Below are 23,732 nucleotides of genomic sequence, written 5' to 3'. Positions count from 1 at the left end.
CAGAAAATTACCTTCAAAATTGATTTCCACTTTTACAAACAAATATAATGGGAACATGAGGGGGGAAAAAAATCTTGGGTTGTGATGAATTAGGGCTGTCAGGTGCTTCCAAGTCTCCTTTGTTTTTGTTTTACTGCCTGTTAGGTTCTTTGTTTTTCCACCAACTGGGAATAATGCCCCTGCCCACAGTCCCCATGGTGCATGGCTACCTTCACAGGATATGGCCACCACCTGATGTCATCACTGTGTTATCCCTGCTCTCCATCACTGTGAGCAAACAGCCGCTGCTAGCAGGCTGTCCTGGCCCTTCACACCAGGACACGCCTGATCCTGTGGAGACACTGCATGTCCCAAACTACTGGTGATCTGGGTCCTACAGCCCAGGTACAGGTCTGTTGATTTGCCTCTGATCTTCTTCACCCTCCTCCTCCTGTTTTCCCTTGCCTTATTCCGCTGATGGACAGATCCCAGCTCTCCCTGTTCTGACAGATCAGCCTGGGTCATTGGCATGTCACCATGACCCATGTTTTGTGTCAGTGCCATGTCACCTTTATTCCATGGTAGTATTGCCCTTATGTCTTATTGCTATGTCACTTGACCCCAAACCAGTGTCTCTCGCTTGTCATGGCATCCTCATCCACTGTTATACCAACAACCCTCTAAAATACCATTTGCCTGCACATTGCCAGCTATTTCTGATTCCTTTTGCAGTTGATTCTGTCATCCACTGCGCGTTAACCTGGGACTCTCATGGGTTCAGACACCATGCCCTCTGACTCCCATACTCTTTGCCTCCATGACAACTTATAACAGCCACCTCCATGATTGCAGGCAGACCCAATGTAAGACTCATATAAAGTGAACAAGAAGATCCAGAGAACCAGGCATCTAGCAAAACTAGGGAGCAGCCTTTGCACAGATAGAATCATTGAGGAGGCAGAGACACTAGGACTTGTAGCTGCCTGACTCCTGTTGACATGTTAGCTCCCAAGAATGAGTCAAAAAGTGGAAAAATATCTAACCAAAACTAATTACTAGTCAGAAAACCACACACGGTACTCACACAAATAAATGTAAAGAAAAGCTCTATGCATAAGTAGTGCCCACAAAACATAGCAAATTAACATTAAAGACACAAGAATGCAAACTGAGACACGCAGAGGTACTAATGTAGGTGCATGTCAATTAAATGTAATTTCTGAATAAACAAATAACTTACAAAAGTATATGTAAACTAACTAAATGAAAGCCTGTAACTCAAAGTAATTTCCTTAAATTAACATGTACAGAATCAAATAATGTAAACAAATACAAAATATTTACATAAATAAACAGCCTTTATACAGGCAAGAACAACCAATATGTGTATATATAAATATATATATAACATACACACAAATATATAACCTCAATGCAAATACACATCTGTACAAACTATATACAGAAGTGCACAGCATTAGCAGGCTACATATTCATATCCAGCAACCACAAAGATACATTGATACTCCAAATATGTAACAACACATACACTCAGAATGTACATACAAATATACAACATTCACATATAGTCTCAAAATGTGAATACAAATACCTCGCATTCATAAAAATACATAGCACTAATACTGAGCCATACATGCCCAGACATCCATATGATCCACAGTACCCATCCTCCTACTAGGCAATATTATACACAGCTTAACATACACATTTTCTAGGTCTCCATAGGCATGCACAAAAATACGGGTCCAACCTGCCACTCACCCCAGTACACAAGCACAGATAAGTAGAGACCAGTGATCCTAACACAGAAATACAAACACCAAACAGGCGTGCATTCCTAGAGATACAAATACACAATCAGAGATGCACACAAATACAACTGCAGCCAGACCAGCTTGTCTTCAGAGAATAGCAGCCCCTGCCAAACTAAGCAGCACTATAAGCTCTGGAAGCAGGGCATTCTGTCCAAACTGCTTTCTGTGATGTAAGCTGTTAACTCTCCCTTACCTGACTTCTTTCTCAGCAATGTGTACTCCCCAAACTCTGAGCGTATGTGCAGACACCTCACACAAACACATGTATCCTGTTTCTCCTGCTCACAGACTGACCTCCAGATTCCTGGTGCAGCAGCCCTCATTTCTGTCAGTGCTGTGCTGCTTATTCACTGTCTTGTGCTTCATCCAGTTTCCCCCTCCTCTGTTTTCCTATACACACTCTCCCTGTTCTGACATCCTCCTGCAGCTTATTTATAGAGGTGCAGGACGAGTAGCAGGTACTTTTCTTATGTCCTTCCAGGGGTCTCACTAGCTGAAGACCTTCAGGAGGGAGAAGTGGGTGATCACTTGGAATAAACTCCCTCTTCAATTTATATTTTCATCTAGAATGGCAGGGAGTGTTTCCTAGACTTGTGTGTATGAACACAGTGAGCCTGGTCCCCTGTGACTGCTCCTGTTTGCAGAGATACACCATTTCTGCAAGCTGCCAGTCACTGGAAACTCACCCATGCTGCATAAAACAACAGTCCCAGAGAAAGTAGGAGAAAAACATTGTGTGAGTTTGAAAGACTCCAGAATCTGCTCAGCCCATCTGCACATCCATAAACTGCTGTGTATACACCCCACAACTCTGTGTGATGGTTGGAACACAGGGTTAGCACCTGAGGCAATATAACTGCATGTGTCTCCGGTATCATTAAGACTATTGCTGACCTGCAATAAAGCAGCCATATAGAATAACACAAACAAGTCAGCTGTGGTGACAAAAAATCACACTGTGAAACAATTCAGGCTCGCCACAGACAGTAGTGCTGTTCCATCACTTGCAGGGGTCCAAACAGACCCTGTTGTCTTCAACAATTATTAGGGTTTGAGGAGAACAGAAATATACCTACTATGCCCAGAGATGGACATACATCAGGCCATGACACAGTCAAGTGGAATGACTCACTCATATTCTTAGCAAACATATGCAGGCAGCATAGAAAAATGAATGAATGCATTTCCCCATAGGACAGCTCTGGGCTAGACCTCTGCTCTGGTACAACTCCAGCATAAGCAAAGCATCACCATGCTGCAGATGACAGCATAAGCACACTGTATGTTCTGAAATGACCCCAGCATACTGTGGAACACTAATATCACATTTCATGAAAACACACCATTCTGAATATGGTGCTGCAGTGACATAGCTGTATTGACTTCACTGTCATGGCCAGTCTATTTTCAACCAACACATTATATCAGCTGCAGTAACAACTCTATGAATTGCAGTGACAGCACAGTAGAAACTGCACCAGTGAACCAACAATTACCATGTTGAAACACCCTTACTGCATGCCGTGATGCAAACATACCACAAAAAACAATTCACAGCTGCTCCTGTGAAGAGTGTAATGGCCTTGAGTGTAATGGGGCAGCAGACCAAGTAGTGATACAGTTAATCTCATCATTAGCATCACAAACCCACAACCTATAGTGATAGTTACAGCAGGATAACCACAACTAAACTGCCTGCAAACACATACTGTGTGCCACTGACAATGACACAGTCGTCTGAAATATCATAGCTGTGTCTCTCACACCGTATTATCCCTGCCACTCTGAACAACACAAATGGGATCATACTTGCAGTGGCATACTCAGCTGCTGTATACCTGCTCAAAAACTTAGACACATTACACATTACCTTTGCTCTATGTTACTTTCCACTTGAAGAAAATTTTGAACCCAAGTCTTTAAAACAGTTTATGTCCTGGGGCAGTATTTTAAAAAACAACTTTCAGTAGTGGAACTGTCACAGATGTCTCTGCCTCGTACTTCATCAGAAGGAGGCATTTTTACTTTTCCAATATGAAAATCAGATCACAACAAGGTAGGAAAAGTCCCAAGCTGAACACTGTCAAGACCCTGCTCTGCACTCAGAGTCCTCCCATTTGGAGTGAGGAAAGAGAAAGCCACCTGTAACAAAAGCACTGATTTTCAGTAGAGGATCTTATGGCAATAACAGTCAGAAAATTATATGAGCAGCAGCAAAGAGAAGGGCAGTGATGCTACCTATCCTATAGCTCCAGGATTAACAGTGCAGATACTCCTACAGATAGTGGCAGCACCCTGTTCAGCAGGGCCCAATTCCATTTGAGGAGTATGGTGAACCATCTGCACGGATACAGTTAACTCTTCTTGGAAAACACCACCAGATCTGTAGAAATCTTGGTGACTCTTCATTGTCCCACTGCACTGACACAGCCCTGCATTACTAGGCATCAATGTAACTCACTCTAATCATCAAAATGACAAGTGAAGGATAGGAAGAAGGGACTTCTTCTGCCTTTTCAGGCTTGCTCCCCCATCTCTGTTGGGGATTCCTTCACTGCAAACACCGTTTTATTGCCATTTAGAGTAGCAATCACTCAGTCCCCTCCTCTCCCACAAACCTAGTGCTGATATTAGCACTGATCACACTAACAAGCCTTTGGGTTTTATTACTACTGATACTAATAATACTGGACACATTACGTCTGCTCCCACCAATAACAGGCTGCAGATATGATCCCTGCTAATGTCGATAATACTGGGGGATATTATCTCTGCCATTGTCAGCACTGCAGATATTATTGCCAGTAATGCTGTCAAATACTACAGATACTGTCAAGGACCAAGATTAATAATGCTGAGAATGTTACAGCACCAACCTCACTGGAAGTTGAATCCCAAATGAGAATTTAGGGTTAGACAGGAAGTCTGTTTGCAGTCTATTATGGAAAGGGCCGTGTCTCATAAGAATGGTTTCGTAAAAATTGCTGAAGTTTCACATAGCTGAAGATGCAGTGTTATATACTCTATATACCCACGCTGGCAGCAGCGTTATATACTCTCTTCCTGTTATCTAATTACTTATCTATCTATCTATCTATCTATCTATCTTTCTATTTATCTGTATTTCGCTTTCTTGGCATTTCTCCTTTTTTCCTCCTTGTACCATGCTCAAGACTACAGTATGAGTGACACTAAGTTTTTGTTAGTGCCTCTGGGTCACCCCAGTTCTCATTCTTTTAGCTATCAATTAAGGGATTATGAAAAAGCAGAAATAGTTGCATATTCTTCCCCTTTGTCCTTCTGGATATTGTATTGCTGCTTCTTAGTCTGGCAGTGACCCTGCTGAACATGGTTGGCCTGCCAACACAGAGTACTACAATACTCAAACCATAAAGAGCCAGGAATTCATGTTTTCTGATGCAACTTGATAGTGTAAGACCCTCACTGGTCTTGAGAAAGTCATCACATGCTGCAGGGTGACCTCTGCCTTTGGAAGATAGTGGGTATAAGTGAAGGTGGGTGTAAGGTCAGAGGGAGGTTACAGCTCCACTGGCAATGCCCACAGTGCTACACAAATGTTTAGTCAAACGTTTTAGTCAAATTATTTTCAAAATCGCAGGAGACCAGCTCTATCACAAAAGTCAGAAATTTTGCAATCACTGGTTATAAACTGAAAAAAAAGTGTATTTTGGTCTTAACAAGGCAAATCCTGACCATCCATTCTTGGCATTCACCTGAGGAAGACATACTGAGTTTTGAGGAAAGACTCATGGCCAAAAGTTCATTGTTGTGACTAGTAGACACTCAGAGCTGCTTCCCAGCTAGCTCTCTCTCAATGTCATACATCACCCAGGCCACCCTTGCACTTTCAACCAGCGAATTTGGTAGGTTGGAATTTCCACTCTTTCCTCTAACTCCCTGTGGGGGACACACCTGGCTGTCAGCGTCCATCTCGGAGCCCACCTCATGCCTCCGTCTGGCTCTTTCTGTCCAATCGGGAGTTCTGCTACATCATCTTGACACATAATTATTTCTCTTCTTAATCATCTGTGCTACTGTCTAATGTAGACACCAGCTGCAGCAAGGAGGACCTGGGGGAGGGGGTGTGCTCACAAAGAAGCTTCTCTGTCTTTCTCCTACCCTGTTCCCCCCAGCCATCACAGAGGTTGCTAACAAGGTTTTCAGAAATGGTGATTCAGGAACAGTTTGGTACTTCCCCTTTCTGCTGAACTGCATTCCTCACAGAGGAATCCTTGCAGCAGAGCTGGTCCAACAGAGCGGAAAGAAAGAGAGAGCAGTGCTGCTTCTTCTGCCTCCTTTAGGGAAGAACCACTCCCTAAATGCTTGGAAAGTAGATGTGCAAAGCTCACAAGGGCTTTTCAATGTAAGAATAAAACCTGAAGTTAAGAAAGAAACTGCAAAAAAGTGTTCAGAAGCCCTGGGAAATACTGAGAAGGTGTATGCATCCAGCATGAACATGAAAGAAATACTCACGTTGTATCTCTTGACAAACTTTTCCTACTCCCCATCTCAACTAGAAACAATCAGAATATTCAGAGCTACAGAGGAGACTGCCCAGGAATGAGTGAAGATCACTGGCTTTGCAAAACTTCCCCTTGCACCCTTCTAACCTTACGACTCAGCCCCGCAAAGGGACAATATTTTTCATAATTTCTGAAGGCCAGTGTGAGCCCAGATAACTCATCTCATGGTTAGAGATGTTGAGAGCTAGCTGGAGGTCCCATGTGAACTTTCTCTGGGTCAGGAGCATGTGTCCCTGCAGCAGATATCTGGGATGGCAGGATTAAGGCTGTTATCTAAGGCAGTTGCAACCATATCATGTAACTGCCACCTAAAACTCTGAGAGCTAAAGGCAAACAACATCTGCAGAATTGTCTGGTTGGAACCTTTTTGATTCCTAGTAGGATATTTGGGCACTTGGCCAACAGCAAGGAGCTGCATAGTGTCAGTTGCCTAAATCAAATCTGGAATGAATTAAGGACAGACACAAAGACTAGTTCTTACCGTCAATATATCATTGTGAAGTGTCACAGTCTTAGATGGCTGCTGTGTTGTTTCTGTGTTTAATTGTATTGTTCCAAAGAAAGCTCAGGTTCTGAGGCTGGAAGTGACTGTGTGGCTGCATCTAAAGTGGGATGATCTTTCCAGGTATAGCCTGAATAGTAGCTAAAGCCAGATTGAAGAGCCTAATTTCTAATGAGATGTGGAGACACCATGTTGAGAGATGGTGATCACCACATTGGACTGTATGAGAACAGGGATTCTCAAAACCCTCAAATAACTGCCAGGAGATCTGCACAACTGTTAGAGAAACGTGTCATTCAGTTTGAAATGTCACTATTTCCTGTGTATGTAATGATGGAAAATGCTAGAAAGGTTTGCAATACTTGTCTTTTATTCCTGACATTTTTTGACTTTGAGGCATTGACTCAGTCCTTCCATTGCTACACTTTTTTCTTAGCTGGGCCCTACTGCCATCTAGCTGGGAAATGGATCTTCCTCTGGGGCCCCGATCCAATTTCCAATGACATCAGCAAAAATCTTCCCATTTGCTTTAATAGAAGCTGGATTGGGTCCTTGCTTCTAGTTTTACTTTGTATAAGGGAGGAAGGAAACATGATGACTGCCTGTTGTTCTTAGGATTACTGTGTTTGTTTGGATCAAAAACTTACAGATGTGAACCTCACCAGAACCAATACTGAGAAAATTACTAGCAAAACCTCAAAATGCAGCATCTGTTTTAGGAGAGCTTTTTCTTCTCACCACATATCACAGAGAACTCTCATGTTCTCTTGCATTGCACAGCATTGGGATTACAGCACACACAGCACCCTGAGCCACCTGTCCTAAGAGGTCTTTCCATGCAACAAGCAACACAACATACTGAAGTCAGAGCTGAACCCAACAAAACTGGTCAGCCAATATTCTTTGAAAAGTTCACCTCCTGGCCCTCAGGTTTAGAACAAATCAAATTTTAAAAGGCAGACTTAAGGAAAAGTGTTTGAAAGCCACCATAAGAGCGCCAAGACCTTACCCACCCCTCCTGACTCAGTCTATTTAGACCTGAGGCTCCAGCTTTTGATTCATTTCAGGATCTTTGCCCTGGATACTTCACAGTAAGTAGGATGCAAAAGGAGAGAGCTTAATACTGTTTCATTATAGCCTTATTGAAAGGCTTAGAAACAACCTTAGGATCACAATACTCAGAAGACCTCCTGTTCTGCTTTCAGACTGTTGCAAGCATGACAGCTCTGCTGTGGTAGATGCTACTCATTGAAAACTGGGCCCTTGTGATCACCAGCTAATGTAGCTCGTGGCACATCACAGGGCAGGAACTTGTTTGCAAGGGGAATGAAAGACAGCTCCCACATTGCTGGTGCTTCTCCAAGATGGCATTTAGTTTGAAATCAAGTGAGTCAGGGAAACCATGTTTACCCACAGTTCAAAGTCCGGGCACCTGCTGGCTCCTGGGGAGCTCAGTTCCAGCCGTTTCCAGCAGTGAATGAACTTGGGATCAGCTCCAGCAATGGAGACGGCTCTCTGCCTGCTGAGCAGATGTCTGGAGACGCAGCCTGTCATGAAAGGCCTCGGAAGAAGAGCATTCCAAGCCAGCAGGGCAGTGGCGGGGAACTGGTCTCTGTTGCTAAAACTGATCTAGCCCCTGGAGCAGCTGCAAACCTTGGCCTGAAATTGGAGCCTGTACATGGGGACAAAGAATATAAAAGGGAGGATGAGCTTCTCCCCTCCCCCTACCTTCATCACGTTTCCTCTTCTCGCCATTCGACCGAGGAATCCCCAGGATCCCGTTAATGGAGTAAGAGCCCACTGGATCATTGGAGGCACTGGAGACAGGAGGGGATGCTGTGCTGGGCACTGGACGAAAGGAAAAGGGAGAAAGGGCCATCAGGAGAGCAGCACAGCACTCAGGGATCCCCAGCTGAAAGCTATGCATGCCACCAGTCTAATAGGAAAGCCTGGGCACTAAGCAGATTCCTGGTCCTTCATGCTGAAAGATTTACTCTACTGTATCCCAGCAAAGCTGCATCCCAGCTTTGCTTGTCCGCTGCTATACTGTAGCTTCACAGCCTTCCAATACAGGGCCATTGATAACAAGTAAGTGTACTCCATCAAGAAGCTAAATGTTGTTACATCCCAGTTCAGAGCAGGCTTTCAAGGTAATCCAGTGAAATGCTGCATAGGCCACATTCTCTAGTGACCTCATAGTCCATCCATATTTTACCAGATCATTTCTTCTCAGTATTTTTTCACCAGGAGTGCACATGCTCTGTCTTAGGCAGACTAGACTCTTACATGGCAACCTGAAACACTTAGTGAAAAAATTACCTTCTTAGCATAGGTTAGAAGCACTTCAGTACTAGCCTATTAAATTCAGTTCCCTACTGGAATGACTGGGTGATACATACTACCACCCAGATTAATGAAAACCTAGTGCCTTCCCTTTGTACTGACCAATATCAATAGGCAGAATGCTCTGGCCACCTGGCTGTCCAAGATTGCTCATGAATTTCCAATATATCAAAAGTGACAAGTAATCCAAATTAAAAATGATCCCTTTGTGATAATCAGGCCTTTAGAAAATAGAACAGGTAGACCTATGCATCCAGCAGACATACCTATTGTGTCCCAGTGTGTCCCAGTAATGGAAAGAATATCCCAGTTCTCTTACAGGCCACTATTCATCATTCAGCTGATAAAGCACTGATCTGAAGCAATCAATACATCCAACAGAAGCCTTTCAGGATGGAGCAGAACCTTTCAACACTCTCCAATGTAGACCCACTTCCTAGAATATCCCAGAGCAATGAGACTCCACTAGAAGCACTCACAATCACTACCCCAGCTCAGCCATTGCATTCCCTAGACATTGCACTGCTGTTCCAAGAAGGAATCTGCCAGCTCTATCTGTTGTGATCAGTGATTGCCAGTCCAGTGAGCAAGTCCATATTAAAAGAGCATCCAGAAATGTTCTTCCATATTTGCCCATTGTAATCCTGAATACAGTTTGTGTACAGGATATCTACCAGCTCTGTCCCATGCAGATGAGCATTTTCTGGTAAATCCTTGTGTAGCAGCAGATTCTCCATAACCAAAAGAATCTAAGAAAGTCTTAGGCCACAAATAAACTACTGTAATTCACAGTATCCCAGAATACTGCATGTTTTTCCTGCTCTAGTTTGTCACTAGATAAAGCTCTGCTAGCAAGAGCAGACATATCCACCCCACAGTTCACAGATTAGAAAGTATCTCATCACACATCTAACACAGTACCTCTAAACAGACTAGGAGGCATTTGGTCACTGTATTACAGCCTCCATCTTCTGTTCATCTCAACAAACTAGCAAAACATTTCCCGCAGCATTCTCAGTGAAATACACCCATGGGATACCTGACTGCAGAGCTAGAACAATGAAGAACTTAGTTGTGAGGCAGCTGGAATATCTTGCCCATGTTTGTGTGTTACTACCATTAAAAAATTGACCATTTCCATCAAAGGGAGAGGATAGAACAAAAATTGGTAGGGAGGAAAAAGAGAGTCAGAGGAAGGACAAGGGAAAAGGTGAAGACTGATGCTTAGACAGGACTGTAGTAAATAGTTCTGTATAAGGAGATGAAGGAGAGAGCATGAACATGAAATGGACATTAAGGCAGAATCACTTGGGCAAACCCCTACTTTGGGCTAGTTTCTCTGTGATTCACTTCTCTGCATTGCAACAGGGGAGACAAAGAATAGAAAACTGATTTTCATGGAGGCTTCTTTCCCCCCACCCTCCTCCCTTTTGCTCTGCTTAGCATCTGCTTGTCAGACTTTGTTCCCTCAACTAAGCTTCATCCCTATTTCCACTTGACCTGTCACCACCCCTCATGCCGATCTACTTACCAATAGTATGTCCTGGTGCAGTCACACCTGTCCCACTCCCATCTGGTGTTGGGTGAAAAGGTTGCTGAACTTTGGTTCTGATGATCCTGGAAAAGAGTGAAACACATTCAGAACTCAAATGCATCTTCTCTGTGCCTTTACAGACCCACAGTCCCAGATATCAGAAGCTGAAGGCTCGATCTGAGCTCTCAGTGCAGCAGAGTGGCTTCATTTGCCTTGTGGTCCTGATTCTACTGCTTTAATAGTCCAGCTCTCAGAGAATCATCCTATTTCTGCTCTGTCATCTTTATCCCAAACTTGGGTGTTCACTGCATAAGGATGGTGTTCAGTGAGCATGCCAGGATCTGCTCTGTGTTAACAGCTGCATTGTCATTTATGGTCTGGTCTGTGAGCATAATAATGGTGCAGTCTTCACAGCTAATAGAGACATTGCTGAATTTATAAATGGAGTAGCTTTAATTTTGTTGTCTACCTGAAAAATACCCTTCTAACCGACTAAATGCTTTGTACTGTGTAAGGTTTGCCCATAGCCCTTGCCCTTCATAAATGAGGTGAAAGCAGAAGGCATCTGTAGGGACTGGTGATGGGATATAGACCACCAGGAAAAAAAGGTCCATCAAACAGGGCAAAAATTGGTGTTTGTCAGGTGGTGAATGAACACAGCATGGGAAACTCCAAAAAGCTTATAGTGTAGCTTAGAATGGCAATAAACTGAACTGTAATTGTCAGTGCTCTGTTTCTTGTTACATGAAATCTTTCACCTCTAGGTCACTGGTTTAAATCCAGCTGAGGTCAGTGGTGAAAGAAAATCACTAGTACCTAGTACCTGACTGCAAGGTCCCTGACTACTGGCAGATATTGGGTATCCGTGAGTTGGGAACAGCTGTTCCACCAAGGAACTCAGTAAATAAGCCGTGACCTGTGGAGGCCATGGAAACCAACTTCCTTTCTGAGATTAGAACAAGCCTCTCCTCTCTTCAGCCACTCCAGCTGGGGTGTAGGTGCAGATTCTCTTCAGCCTCAGCTTCTGGAACTCTTAGCCCTGCATTTTATTAGCTTTATTTTCTACCCAAAAATATCTCCAGAAAGTGAAAGCAAATAGAAGATTCGTCCTGCCCACTTGAGAGCTTCCCTTAAAAAATTGTTCTGAAGAGTAAGTTGGCAAAACTTCAAAGAGCAAATGTGAGTGATATGGCATGGATAGAGATAGGCAGAGACATTGTGGGGGCAATTTTTAAAAAACACTATTTCTGAGGATGAAGCCTTCTTAGGAAAGGAGAACATCTCACCTCAGCATGTTAGAAGACTCTGCTACTAGCTTGATGAAGCCTGACCTGTAGCTGAAGTGCCTGGGACATAGCTGGAGACAGAGAATGTCAAGGTTCTAGCTGAGGATGGAGATCCAGATCCTCACTTCATATAGATCAGTGGTACCAGATGCCCTAATCTACAGTTGCTGAGAACCTATACAAAAAGTGTCTGAAGACCTCAGGGCCCGATTCTGAGGTCATACAATTTGCACTAGGTGAAGAGCTGATCTGAAAAGTGTGCTATGGCAAATAATATAACTTTTTTTCTTATTTTCTCTTTTTTTTTCTTTTTTCCCCTCTTCTCTCACATTCCCCCTAAAACCCCCTGAAGTGCCACTCTGGTTGTGTGAGTTTATTGATTTCCCCCAGCCCAGAGAAACAGAAAAAGGGGATGGGGTGCAGGCAAAGGGATGGAAATAGAAAGCTATAAATTATTTGTGACAGGAAAGCAATAGTGCCAGAGTGCTGAGCACAAGTCCCGTGTCACTATTAGATTCCTTTTAGCCTGATGACACTGTAAAAGAGGTTAAGTGTCTGATGGAATCGTACACCTTGGGGGCAGGGGCAGTCCAGGAGCAGAACAAGCCACAGAGAGCGGGTATATCAATTCTCCACGCCAATAATATTCCCCTCATTGATCGCAACACAAAGTTCAAAAATCTCATTATAGCTAGGCAGTCCTGGAACTTTTTTTAAATCAATAGAGTGATATAATATATGTATACTTTGTATAAATGTTTCTCTCCATCCATCTATCCGTCTATCCAAAATCTGCCTGAGGGTGTCTAAGTTAACCTACACATTATACTGTGTTATGTTCTATTGTAGTGTAGCATAGTGAATGGATTAGAAGATTTCCCCTGCAGCCTTAGATGACATATTATAAAATGTCCTGTTAGCACTGAGGTGACATCAGATGGTTCCATTCATACTGAGATGTGACATCAGATTTTCCATTTGTACTGGGAGATGGCACCAGACACCTCAGCTTCTACTGAGGGGAACCATAAGATGAGTCTAATTATACTGAGATGGCAGATCAGGCTGTGCTGAATCATGCTGCATGAAAATTGCAAAGTTTCAAAAACCCATTTAGAGTAAAAACAGCCTGTGAAACGCTGCAGGTATAAAATGCCTGTCCATAATATTCCAAAACCCAGGCAGGGGATGAAGAGGAAGGTTCAATTTCCTTTCCCATTCAGTTCGAGGTCTCTTGGCTGAGAACACCAGTTAGTGCCAGTTGTGACTGTGTTTACTGAGATGTGTCCATTAGGAACTGGCATGAGACTCACCAGCTCATTGCACCAAGTAGCTGTCAGCTGGTAATGATTTTCGATCACTATCAAGCAGGGCCAGATTTCTGCTAGTGACCCAGAGGTGAAAGGCTCTGTGCAGAAACATCCCATTCCTAAGAATGAAACCAGTCTTATGTCAAAAGAAAGTGTCCGGAAACCGTGAGCAGAGGAGAGCAGTTCTGGTTGTGCTGCCTCCAGTGGCTTGGGTCAAATAATTTGTGGCATCAAATGCACAGTGAACCTAATGAGGTATCTGGTAGAACGTATTTTCTATGGCTAAAAGAAGAGGCAGGTCTTGAGAAGACTCTCCCCATCAGTGTTCCTTTGCCCTAAAGTCACGACTCAACTCCAGTGTTTTAAGGGAAGAGGGGAAATTCAGGACTCTAATGCTCAGTACAGAACATGGCAGTGCATCCCCCGGGTCGATTCACTTAGGGGCAGTGATAAACAGCAGAATAGATAGGCAGCACTGCTCCTGCTTTGAGAGGCTTCAAGTGAGTCTGTCCTACAAAAGACCACCTAATGAAACAGCAGATGAAAGATGAACAGAGCTGACCTGGCCCCGTAGCAACAAATGCAGCATAATAATGCTGTCTTTAAACTTCAGTGTTGCTGAAAGCTTCTCACCCTTACTAGGGATCGAAATGCGCACTAAGCCAGCTCTGCTGCCTCAAATCTAGGATTTCTGGATTACTGCTGTGTAAGAGGTCACAAAACCTTGATCACCTCTTGCTGTCTTTGGTAGGTTGTTCTTGCCTTCAGACACTGAAGAAAGGGAAGTCTTGCAGATTACATCCTCAGCCCTTCCCAAAAGCAGAAGGGACACAAGTCCTGACACATCAGTTAGCAGTGCTGATTTCTTGAGATAAATGCCAATATTTTCAAACATCTTTTTCCAAGAGAATTGACCCTTTGGACTAAATTCATCCCTGCTCTAATTCCATCACAATCACTGACTCCAATAACAGCCTTTGTATTTAATTAAGAACAGAAACTGGTACTTACTGTAAATTCCCATTTTTCATTTTCTGGTGGGAGATTTTTGTACAAGTTGACTACTTTGAGTTTTGGATAATATAAACAGATTTAATACATAGCCTTCTGAAGTTTCAGCAACAGGACATTTATAGATCTTTGATTGCAGTAAAGCAACTGAACTTCATTTCACAATCTGAATTTAATATGCAATATTATGTTAAGTGATGGCATATAATGTCATTACAGTAAATAGTATCATACTGTGAATTATGCATCCATCCTGGAATTCATGAGTTGCTATAGTTGGCTTGTAGTAACTCCTTCTAGACTTAATATTACATACAGCACCAGCTGAAAACAACAGCTTATTTCCAAATGCCTTTGACTTTTTAAAATGCTCAACATTAGGTCATTAATTTCCAATGTTTGATTTCTATTTCATTATTTTTGTCACTTTTAATGGAATTCCTTCTCCTGATTCTGAATACAGATGGACAGACAAAAATCTTCTAGTATTACAATTGTAACAAGCTCTAATCAAACAATGTAACAAGAAATATTAGAAGTTAAAATTAGCTGAGCCAGAGTGCTTCCTGAGAAGAACTTTCACTCCTTGTAAATAAGCAAGTAGAAAATCATTTCTAAACTTGTGGAAAAATTACTTGTTAAAAGAACATAGAAAAGATGGCAGAAAACTCACCTTGCTTCTCTGACATTTCTATCCAAACTCTCTTAAAGCCTAACATACTTGGTGCTTTCTTCTCTCTTACTATGGCTGGCAGAGTGTTTTGACAATATCTCAAATAAAAAAACCATACTAGGGCTGATCAGAGGGAGATAAGGTAGGACGGAATAATCTGGAGTCACAATCTAGACATTGTATTAATCCTAGAAGAAAAGAGTGAAGTTGAACTGAAGGAAAGATTGTTGTGTCCTGCTGCCTCAAGAAGACCCTGACAGGTTTCAGAAAACATTGGTATCCTCACTTTGATCAGATTCCATTGTCGTGGATTATTTTTGAGGGTGGAAGGACACACTCAGCAGAGCACCAAACTCCTTGTAATTGTTTTGGAGTATTCATATTTTAAATGCTCCATATTAGAAGCACATTACAAGACCCCAGGGTGTGCATTACTGGGCAATTAAAGCGGTTCTTGGAAGGCTAACATTGTGAAGCTTCAGCCTTTTCTCTGCGCTGTGTCCAGGGGAGGCTGTGATGGCCAAGGCACACACACCCTGCTGTGCCGCGCTGCTTAATTAGCGCTGGGCTGTACTGCCGAGCCAGGCTGCCTGCGCAAGGCGGCCTGCGGGCACACGGGCAGGCCTGAGCGGGACAGAGCCTCCTCTGCATCACATGGCTTCCTGCTAAAGGGCTTGTGACCATCCCACTGATGCTGCCAAAGAGGGACAACATCGGATGAGAAGAGGCAGCGTTGGGGTCTTTGGTGAAAGCCCCCATGGAGCCATCAATATCCCACCTGCAGATTGGTGCTGCAGAGGCATAAAGAGCTCTGAATGTGGCTTTGCTTCAAACAGAGGCAGTCTTATGTTTCTGGGCGTAGGTTAAAAATGCAGCTGAATTCATGGTTGAGCAAAAGATAAGGGGAGGGAAAATCTTGTTTGCCCAAAGTTCAAAACGGAAAGCAAGCTTTGTAACATGGTGAGGAAAAACAGCCAAGGGATTTGGGGGTGAAGGAAGGGAAATAGAAAAGTCTGATAGTTAGAGCCTAATCCGATTTAGGGAAGGGCTTCAGTTCTTGCTCTGTCATGGACCTCTCTCATCAAGAGTTTGGACAAATGGCATTTCTCTCTGTGCTCTGTTTCCTGCCTGAAGTGTGAAGATAGGAGCATTGCCGTGCCACCTGGGGCACAGTGAGGACAGCTGGAAGGAGGAGTGAAGGGCTCAGACTCTCTAATAAACAGGGGCCAAGTTAGTGCTTCAGCGAGCTGTAGCACAGTATTGGCTTCATTTTCCTGCTTGAAGCAGAAGTGACATGTACCCTGCTGACAGTGGCTCTATGTGAAGGGAAATGGGCAAAGGCAACAGGAATTGTGTTTCAGCTGCACAGACTTTGGTGGTGGTGTTTGCATTTGCAACAGCAGATGTAATTGGGGAAAATCAGAGCTGCAGTTGCTACATAAAAGCCAACCAATAATTTCTCATAGGAAGTAGGGTGGGAGCAGTAGAAGCTACTGCTCTCAAAATCTACTGCAACACTTAGAACCTTCAGAAAAATAGCTGACATTGGCAGGAGCAGCTTCCTCGCTAGCTGGCCTGGGGCTCTGGCACTCCCTGCCAAAACAACAGAATGCCTTCAAACTCTGCCATATTCAGGGGCCACAAGCAATATTCACACATTCAAACTTGCTTCTATCATGAAAATTGCATTTCTTTCTCCCTACCTTTTGGAAAAGGAGAGAGAAGATGAGTGATCATTTACTATGTTAGCATATAAGCACAAGTATGATAGATTAATTAGATTGATTAGATTGATGGTCCTAAAAGGTACATGAAGAGGGATTATCTGTTTTCTCAAAGCTTCCAAACAGATGAGAGGTCAAAATGGAGATGCCTTACATACTTCAAAAGACAATCCCAGCCCTCTCTGAGGAGAATTGACTCTGTATGTGCTGTTAATCTGTGTGGGTCCATCAATTTCACTGGGGCTAGGCTGACATCTTGCCTGCAGACATGGGGAGAAAAGTGTCACTTTGTTCCAGGTTATCCTGCTCACTACGAACAAGAGAGAAAGCCCAATCCTGCCCATTTCTCTCACTGCATTTCTTGACTGCACTCTAAGACACACAATTCACAGCATCAGTTTTACTATCTGAAGGGCTTAGAGTGGAGCTAGGATTTTTTTGTTGTTTTAAATCAGTGACCCATGATGACACCATATGGTTTTATTTCATTTAATTTGAGCAGAGCATTAACGTTCAGCTTCTAGCAGATCTCTACCCATTCCACTTCTGCTGTGCTACATGGTACAAGTGCAGACATAAGGAAGAGGGGTAGAAAGAAAGAAAGGAGAAGATGTCTGCCTTCTGAGAGTAGATGTGCCAGGCAGGAGGCTGGCCTGCCACCTCGTTCTGCTGAGCAATAGTATGCAACTTCATGGCCCTGGCACTGATGATTGACAGAGGTCAGCCCCATGAGGATAGGTTGCCTAGCCTGACCCCCTAGAATGAATTGCTGCATGAGGCTGTAAGAACCATTTGCCCACCTGGGAAACAGGTGTACTTGAATATTTGCTGTGCTATGCAAAGCTGTGGCTACAGAGCCATCAGGACCCAGGCTGGCTGGCTTAAAGGTGGCTAAAGCATGTCTATAAGAGCTGCACTCAGGCAGTGACTGCAGGATAGAAATGTCCTCAGGCAGGTGTTTCTACTTTCATTTTACTCAGTTCATGTCTGGAAGGCTTTCTTCGAGAAATTCATTAAAATCCAAACATTTAGAAGGTATCGTACAGGTACCAAAATATTGTATAGTAAACTTGATCCTGGGTTTTTGACAACCTGGTTTTAAGGTGAATTGAGGAAATCTTAAATGGCAAAAAGAGTGCTACTGGTCTTGGATGTAGAAACACAGACCTAGGAGGAGCCACCTGGGTCATCAAGTCCAAATTTTAATGCCATAGGTAACCATGGAGCAGACATTCAGCTCAGAGGATCCATCAAAATATCCATTAAAGCAGGTACAGATCTACCTTTCCCCCTCAACAAATTCATAATCTCTGCAACAGAAGACCAAAAGCTGTAAAACTAACAAGCCACAGGAAGAGAACAGGAGAAAAGCATCACTAGTAGCTAAAGTCCCTTTCATTAGCAAGACAGTTCTGTGATGAAAAGGCCCAGAAATTTTTGACCTCTTAGGAATTAAGAATTGTTTTCTGATTACGCCTACTGTGCAATGATGTGTAGTTCAGAGTGCCAACTCTGCAGTTCAGAGTGTCATCTTGTGTTACCTCTAGCCTGGCCGGCTTGAGTGGTGCCAGCAGCGCTGCCGCAGCAGCATGGAGCTGGCGTCGGGCACGGCCCCACGAGCTGCCAGCACGCGGTCAGTGCCGCGCCGCGCGCTGGAGCTGGCAGAGCAGCGCCGTGCCAGCGGGTGACTTGAGAACACCTACAGAAACACACGGGCTTGCCAAGGTTAAATATCTTAATCTGGAGTATGGGAACTTTTAATTGAAAGCTTTGCTTTGAGCCCGTTTCCAGTTATTAAAATTCAGGAGTCTGTGCTGAATTCCTTGTGGACATTCATTTTGATTAACAGAAGACATGTGTGTACTAGGAAGGGAGTCTTGAACTGGGAGGAATCAGATAAATGTAGATAACATTCTCAGCCCTCTTGCAAGTTATGCCATAGCTGGTATTTTGTGTAAAGCCTTAGATCTTGAAGATAAACAATTAGTTCAGCTTTCATTTAATACCAAGGTATTTCTGACTTTCATAACTGCAAGGACCAGGTGGAAGTGGGACCTGGCTGACTCCCAAGGGGCCAGAACTGGAGGCAAAAGGAAAAAAAACCTGATTTACAGCATTGGGAATTTTATGCCAGTCTCTTCATTACGGAGGGTACTGACTCAGGACTTTTTAACTTTTGGTTTTGGCAGCATTGTGTATTAGCTGTGTATTATCTCTGTATCCTGCAGAGTGCTGCACTGCAGTGCATGCTTGCATGTGTTGGATAAGTAAATGTTTCCCTTTACAGGGATGTACTTTTGTGTGCCTCCGTTACAGTCCTCAGAACTGGGGAAAATTTTCACAGTGGACCCTTTACCATTAGAAGATTTTTCCCAAAAAAAATTTTAAAAAAAAGTGCTGAGGATGTGTTTATTAAATCTAATGTTCTTTTTACCTCAGCTTGTAAAGAAATCAACAAATTTGTAAGAAAAATGTAAATATTATTAGAGAGGACAAAATTTGGGGTTTCCCTTTAAAATTACCTTTTTCAGGTGAATTGTTGACTATGTTAAAAATAAAAATAATATGTTTAGATTTTATTGAAAAAGAAGGTTCTAACTACTCTGAAATGTAGAATTTTAATAAAGTTTTGATTCAAAAACACACAAAAAATATTCACAAAGAACCCGAATCTTTCCCTTCCTGCTCTAGTCCTTGTTGTTCTTGGTGTCATTTATTCCTTGCTTCATCGTGTCACCCAGAGCAGTTAAGCACAAGTGAGCACTTCAGGGTGTGGGTGCTGCACACACTCCCAGCATCAAGTTGGTGCCTGTCTCTGTAGAAGATTGTCTAGTTTTTGTATTTATAGGACAAAGTCAGTTTTATATAGTGAAAAGATAAATCTGTAACCAGTCTTTTTGGGTCATATAAGTCACTGTCAGGTCAAGTGTTTAGATATACAAGTGTATGTTTATGTGTCCATATTGTGTTGGCAAATGCATTAGCGTTTGTTTCTTGGCATATTTTAGTTCCCCACACAGACAGCATACCTGTTTACCTATAGGTCTGCATTTATAACTGTGCCCACATGGAGTTAGACATTTGGGTCACATATTAAATATTCAGGTCTCATGAAGAATTGATAAATGTTTTTCAACCATTTCAAGTTTTAACAGAGTTTTATGGGAAAATATTTAGATGTGTTGCTTGAAACCATCATCAGCTATCTATATGGATGTTTTTGTACAGCACATACATATTAAAAATTATATGTCACAATCACCTAGCACTAGTCTTTAACAAGGCTCTAATATCTATGATGTAATAGCTAACATATCTGAATACTGATCAATAATTTATGTGGAACCCTGCTGTATTATAAGGCCCGTACCTGTGTGTACATTTGCATAATTGTGTAAGTTTGTGAAGGCAGAACTGCTCTATTCTCAAAAAAATATATCTGGCTTCCATCTTATTAACTACAGAACTGTGGGTTTCTGTGAGCCTTCATCAACCTACATCCATCCTTTTCTGTTACGGTTGCAGTGGCTGGGGGAGTACCCTGTGCCTCTGGGTCCCCTTTTTCTGGCTCCTGCATAAGTACAGTCTCTGTCCATAGGAGTTAGCAGATTAAGGGTTTATCTACATAAGGCTCTCCAAAATAATTTGAATTAACTGAATATGTGAAATTAAAGTGGTCTAGTTAAACTGCATTACACCTCTGACTCCCTTGTTTAGAATTAAGTCAGCTTTAATTTAGTTTAGCTTAATTCACTTTGGAAATGAAGTGAACTTAATTCAATTTAGGACACTCAAATTTTGAATGAGCACCTGAACAATGTTTTAATGCTTTTAACCAATATAGTTGCAAAGTTAATTCAGATTAATTTTCCTGTCTGCCCCTGTGTAAACAAGCCTGTTTTCTATGCCCTCTCAATGAAACCATCTAAGCTGAGACTCCTCCAACAACTCCAAATTGACAACCAACCTCCCAAGAGGAGCAGTTTAAATGATGCTCCCACAAGCACAAGTGTTTCCTTATCCCTACATCCCCATGCAGACAACTTCTCTCCCAGTGAGCTTTAGTGATCTCTAAGACTGATTTGTCTAGAGCTTGACTTGCTGAACCTGGCACTAGCTGGGGTAAATACTGAAGAGATGCAGCAATTGTTCAGCACTATCTGAAGACCTGAGTTATCAATATTGAATTATTCAAATTTTGCAGTTTAGGATTTTGCAGTGGAATACAATATTGCAAATTATGATATATTATTTCTGCAAATCATGATATCCTAGAGAATTTTAGTGATTTTATTCAGTTCCATTATTTCAAAACATGGTCCCCTTAATCTGAATTAAGTACTTGTTCACCTAATGAATCAGAATGCCTCCAGCTGTAAATCAACATGTATTTAATTTTTTTTAATCTAACTTAAGTTCAACAAGATCAGATACAACCAGGATTCATAGGCAGAGGAATATAGATGGACATAGGCAAGGAGATTTAAAAAACTATACTCCTATACTCCCTTTACTTTTTTTCTTGAATGTTTTGTAGTCTAAGAATACAGGAGGTAGCATAAGGTGAACCAAAGATGCTATCATGTTATTTTTAAAAGGCAGTTGCAAAATCAATCATGAACAAAATAACCTTAGAAGTAAGACAGAAGCATATTTTAATGCAGGAATATTATTATTATTTTTAGAGCATCATTATGGAAATTTCAAAATTTTCATTACCTTCCTTAATTTTAAAACGCACTGTGTATTTGACACACTGTGTATTTGGTCAAAAGACACCTTAGGAAGGAAATTCTGTCAAATATCTTTATCACAATGCAAAAAAGCCCTTGAAAAAATTGCCTTTTGGAAAATCTCCTCTCAGAAAGCAGCTGCCCTACGATTTTGCTAAAAAGTCAACCAGACTAAAAAAAAACCAAAACCCCAAAGAAATCAAAGAAAGCCACTTAAATGTCCCAAGCCATCCAGTGCTCTTTGATTAGATGGTTAGGCAATATTTTGTGTGCTGTTTTTTATGGAGTTATTGCTTATGAATAGTGTTATTTGATGGCTACAGCAGTCTCAGATTTTTGAGTGGCAGAAGATTAGCATGGTTTCACTGAAACAGTCACAGTGCAATGCAATAAGGAGAAAGTCCTATATATTAATGTGTTTGTGCAGAATGCACTTCAGTGTATGTGGGCATCCATTTATGTGCAGCTAGCTGAGAGGATGCCCCTGTGAGTAAAACCTGGGCTTGCAGAAGCAGTGACTGTCAGAGTGGCTGTGCTGCTCTGTGGGGCTGTGCTGCTGTACCAGTGTGGGTATGTGTGTGCTTGTGGGACGGGCCACTGCAGGTCTGTCTGTCTGTCTGTCTGTCTGTGTCTCTGTCTGTCTGTCTGCAGGTGTGCTCCCACTTCTGTGTGTGTGATCTGGCTGTGCTGCTTTCTGAATGTCAATGAGCTTAGTAAAAGCATGTATGTATTTGTATCTGTGTGTGCATCAATCTGCATATGGATGGGCTTGTATGTGTCTTTAGATCCATTTCTTTGTATGGTTTGTGTGTCCCTCCTGTGAGATGGGGGCCTTCTTGAGGCCTGATCTCAGTCAATGTGAGCACTTTCATTCTCATAAAAGGCACCATCATTCAACTGCAAAAACACAAACTGGGCACCAGGAGACCTGGGTCCCTGTTGATGAGCTCTATTAGTGAGCAGTCTTTTAATTCACTCCGTGCCTCAGTTTCCCCTCCCAGCCTTTTTTTAAACTCAGGCTGTGGTCACACACTCCTTGCTACTATATGGGCATAATTCTCTGTGTGAATGGCTCTATCTGCTTCAGTCAAGATCCTGAGCCCTGAGAGGCCCTTCTGATGCTGTGCTGCTGCCTCCCAGTAACATCCATCCCTGCATGTACCTGCCTTTGTGTGTTCATGTTTGGGGTGTCCATCTGTGTACTTTGTGGCTAGCTATTTGTAGTTTTTATCTCCCCATGTACAAACAGAGCAGGGGAAGATGGAAAGGAAGGAGTTATTAAATGCCAAGCGGATATGCAATAAATCCCATTGATTTTACAAACTCCAGCTTGTCTTCAATCTCTTTCCATTCTTTATCCTGGGGGCATTGCAACAAAACCCTATTTTAAATACCTTTTCTTTCCCTTCCCCCTTCCCCCTCCTCTCACTCCCAAAAAAGTGTCAATATTTTATTTGGATTTTTAACTTCGCTCCATAACAGTTGTTTGACCTCCTGACTCATGTGAGTCACATAAATTCTGGGACTTTATTCAGGAGCCATGTTCCTTCTATTGAATAAGCAATTTGGGAGGGTGAATTAATGACTTGTGCTGTTGCTGGAAAGTCCCTGAAGAAATATTAAAATTGCTTGCAGACCGAATCAATACTCACTGAACACCCAGCATGAGGACCTGGGCTTTTTAATGGCTACAAGCAGCAGCACTGGGTAGAGGAAGGGGAATTCCTGTACACAAAACACACGCAGGCACACACAACCAACAGCAGCCTTCCCCCAGCCTTGCTGGCTGTTTCAATAACAGCACATTCCTGTGCACACAACCTGCTACGAGCTGCTGCCTGCTGTGCCAGGGAAAGGACTTACAGACTGGTTCCCCCATCTCCCTCCCAAGAAGATCATGCAGGATTTGCAAAAGCTGGCTGTTTGGGCTGTGTGTTAAGCGCTTGGGTTAGCATGGTCTGGCACAATCTGCAAGGCACAAGGAAGGATGATTATTTGGGGTGTTATAAGCCTGTTCTATGTGTTACTTTGCCTTTTTCCTCTCTGAAGAGGAAAGACACTGCTCTCTGTTAGGTTTGGGGGTGCTGCTGTGGTTTGGAAAGAGGATTTGTCTGTGTTACATAGGCACGTCTGTGAGATAGGTCTGTGGCTTTGGGTGCTGAACAGTATTTTGATCTGTCCACAGTGTGAATTTGTTTTGTTTGCAATATTCTGTAGGATTTCCTTTCTTGTAATGGCTTGTGTTTTGGTGAATGTCA

The 23,732-nt window shown here is 42.6% G+C and overlaps 1 protein-coding gene across 8 annotated transcripts in view; it reads right to left on the bottom strand.

Moving 5' to 3' along the window:
- Positions 1-23,732, bottom strand: part of PAX2 (paired box 2) — a 98,932-nt gene that overhangs the window by 40,215 nt on the left and 34,985 nt on the right. For all 8 annotated transcript variants that reach the window (XM_063163653.1, XM_063163651.1, XM_063163655.1 and 5 more), the window contains 2 exons: positions 10,735-10,820; positions 8,589-8,708 (listed from right to left, as the gene is read on the bottom strand). In XM_063163653.1, coding sequence (XP_063019723.1) covers positions 8,589-8,708; positions 10,735-10,820 — 206 coding nt within the window. The remainder of the gene's footprint in view (positions 1-8,588; positions 8,709-10,734; positions 10,821-23,732) is intronic.

Source organism: Melospiza melodia, chromosome 9 (assembly GCF_035770615.1).
Source record: "Melospiza melodia melodia isolate bMelMel2 chromosome 9, bMelMel2.pri, whole genome shotgun sequence".
In the NCBI taxonomy this organism is placed as follows: Eukaryota; Metazoa; Chordata; class Aves; order Passeriformes; family Passerellidae; genus Melospiza; species Melospiza melodia.
Note: the sequence above shows the minus strand (reverse complement) of the source record. Positions and strands in the feature narration are given on the sequence as shown.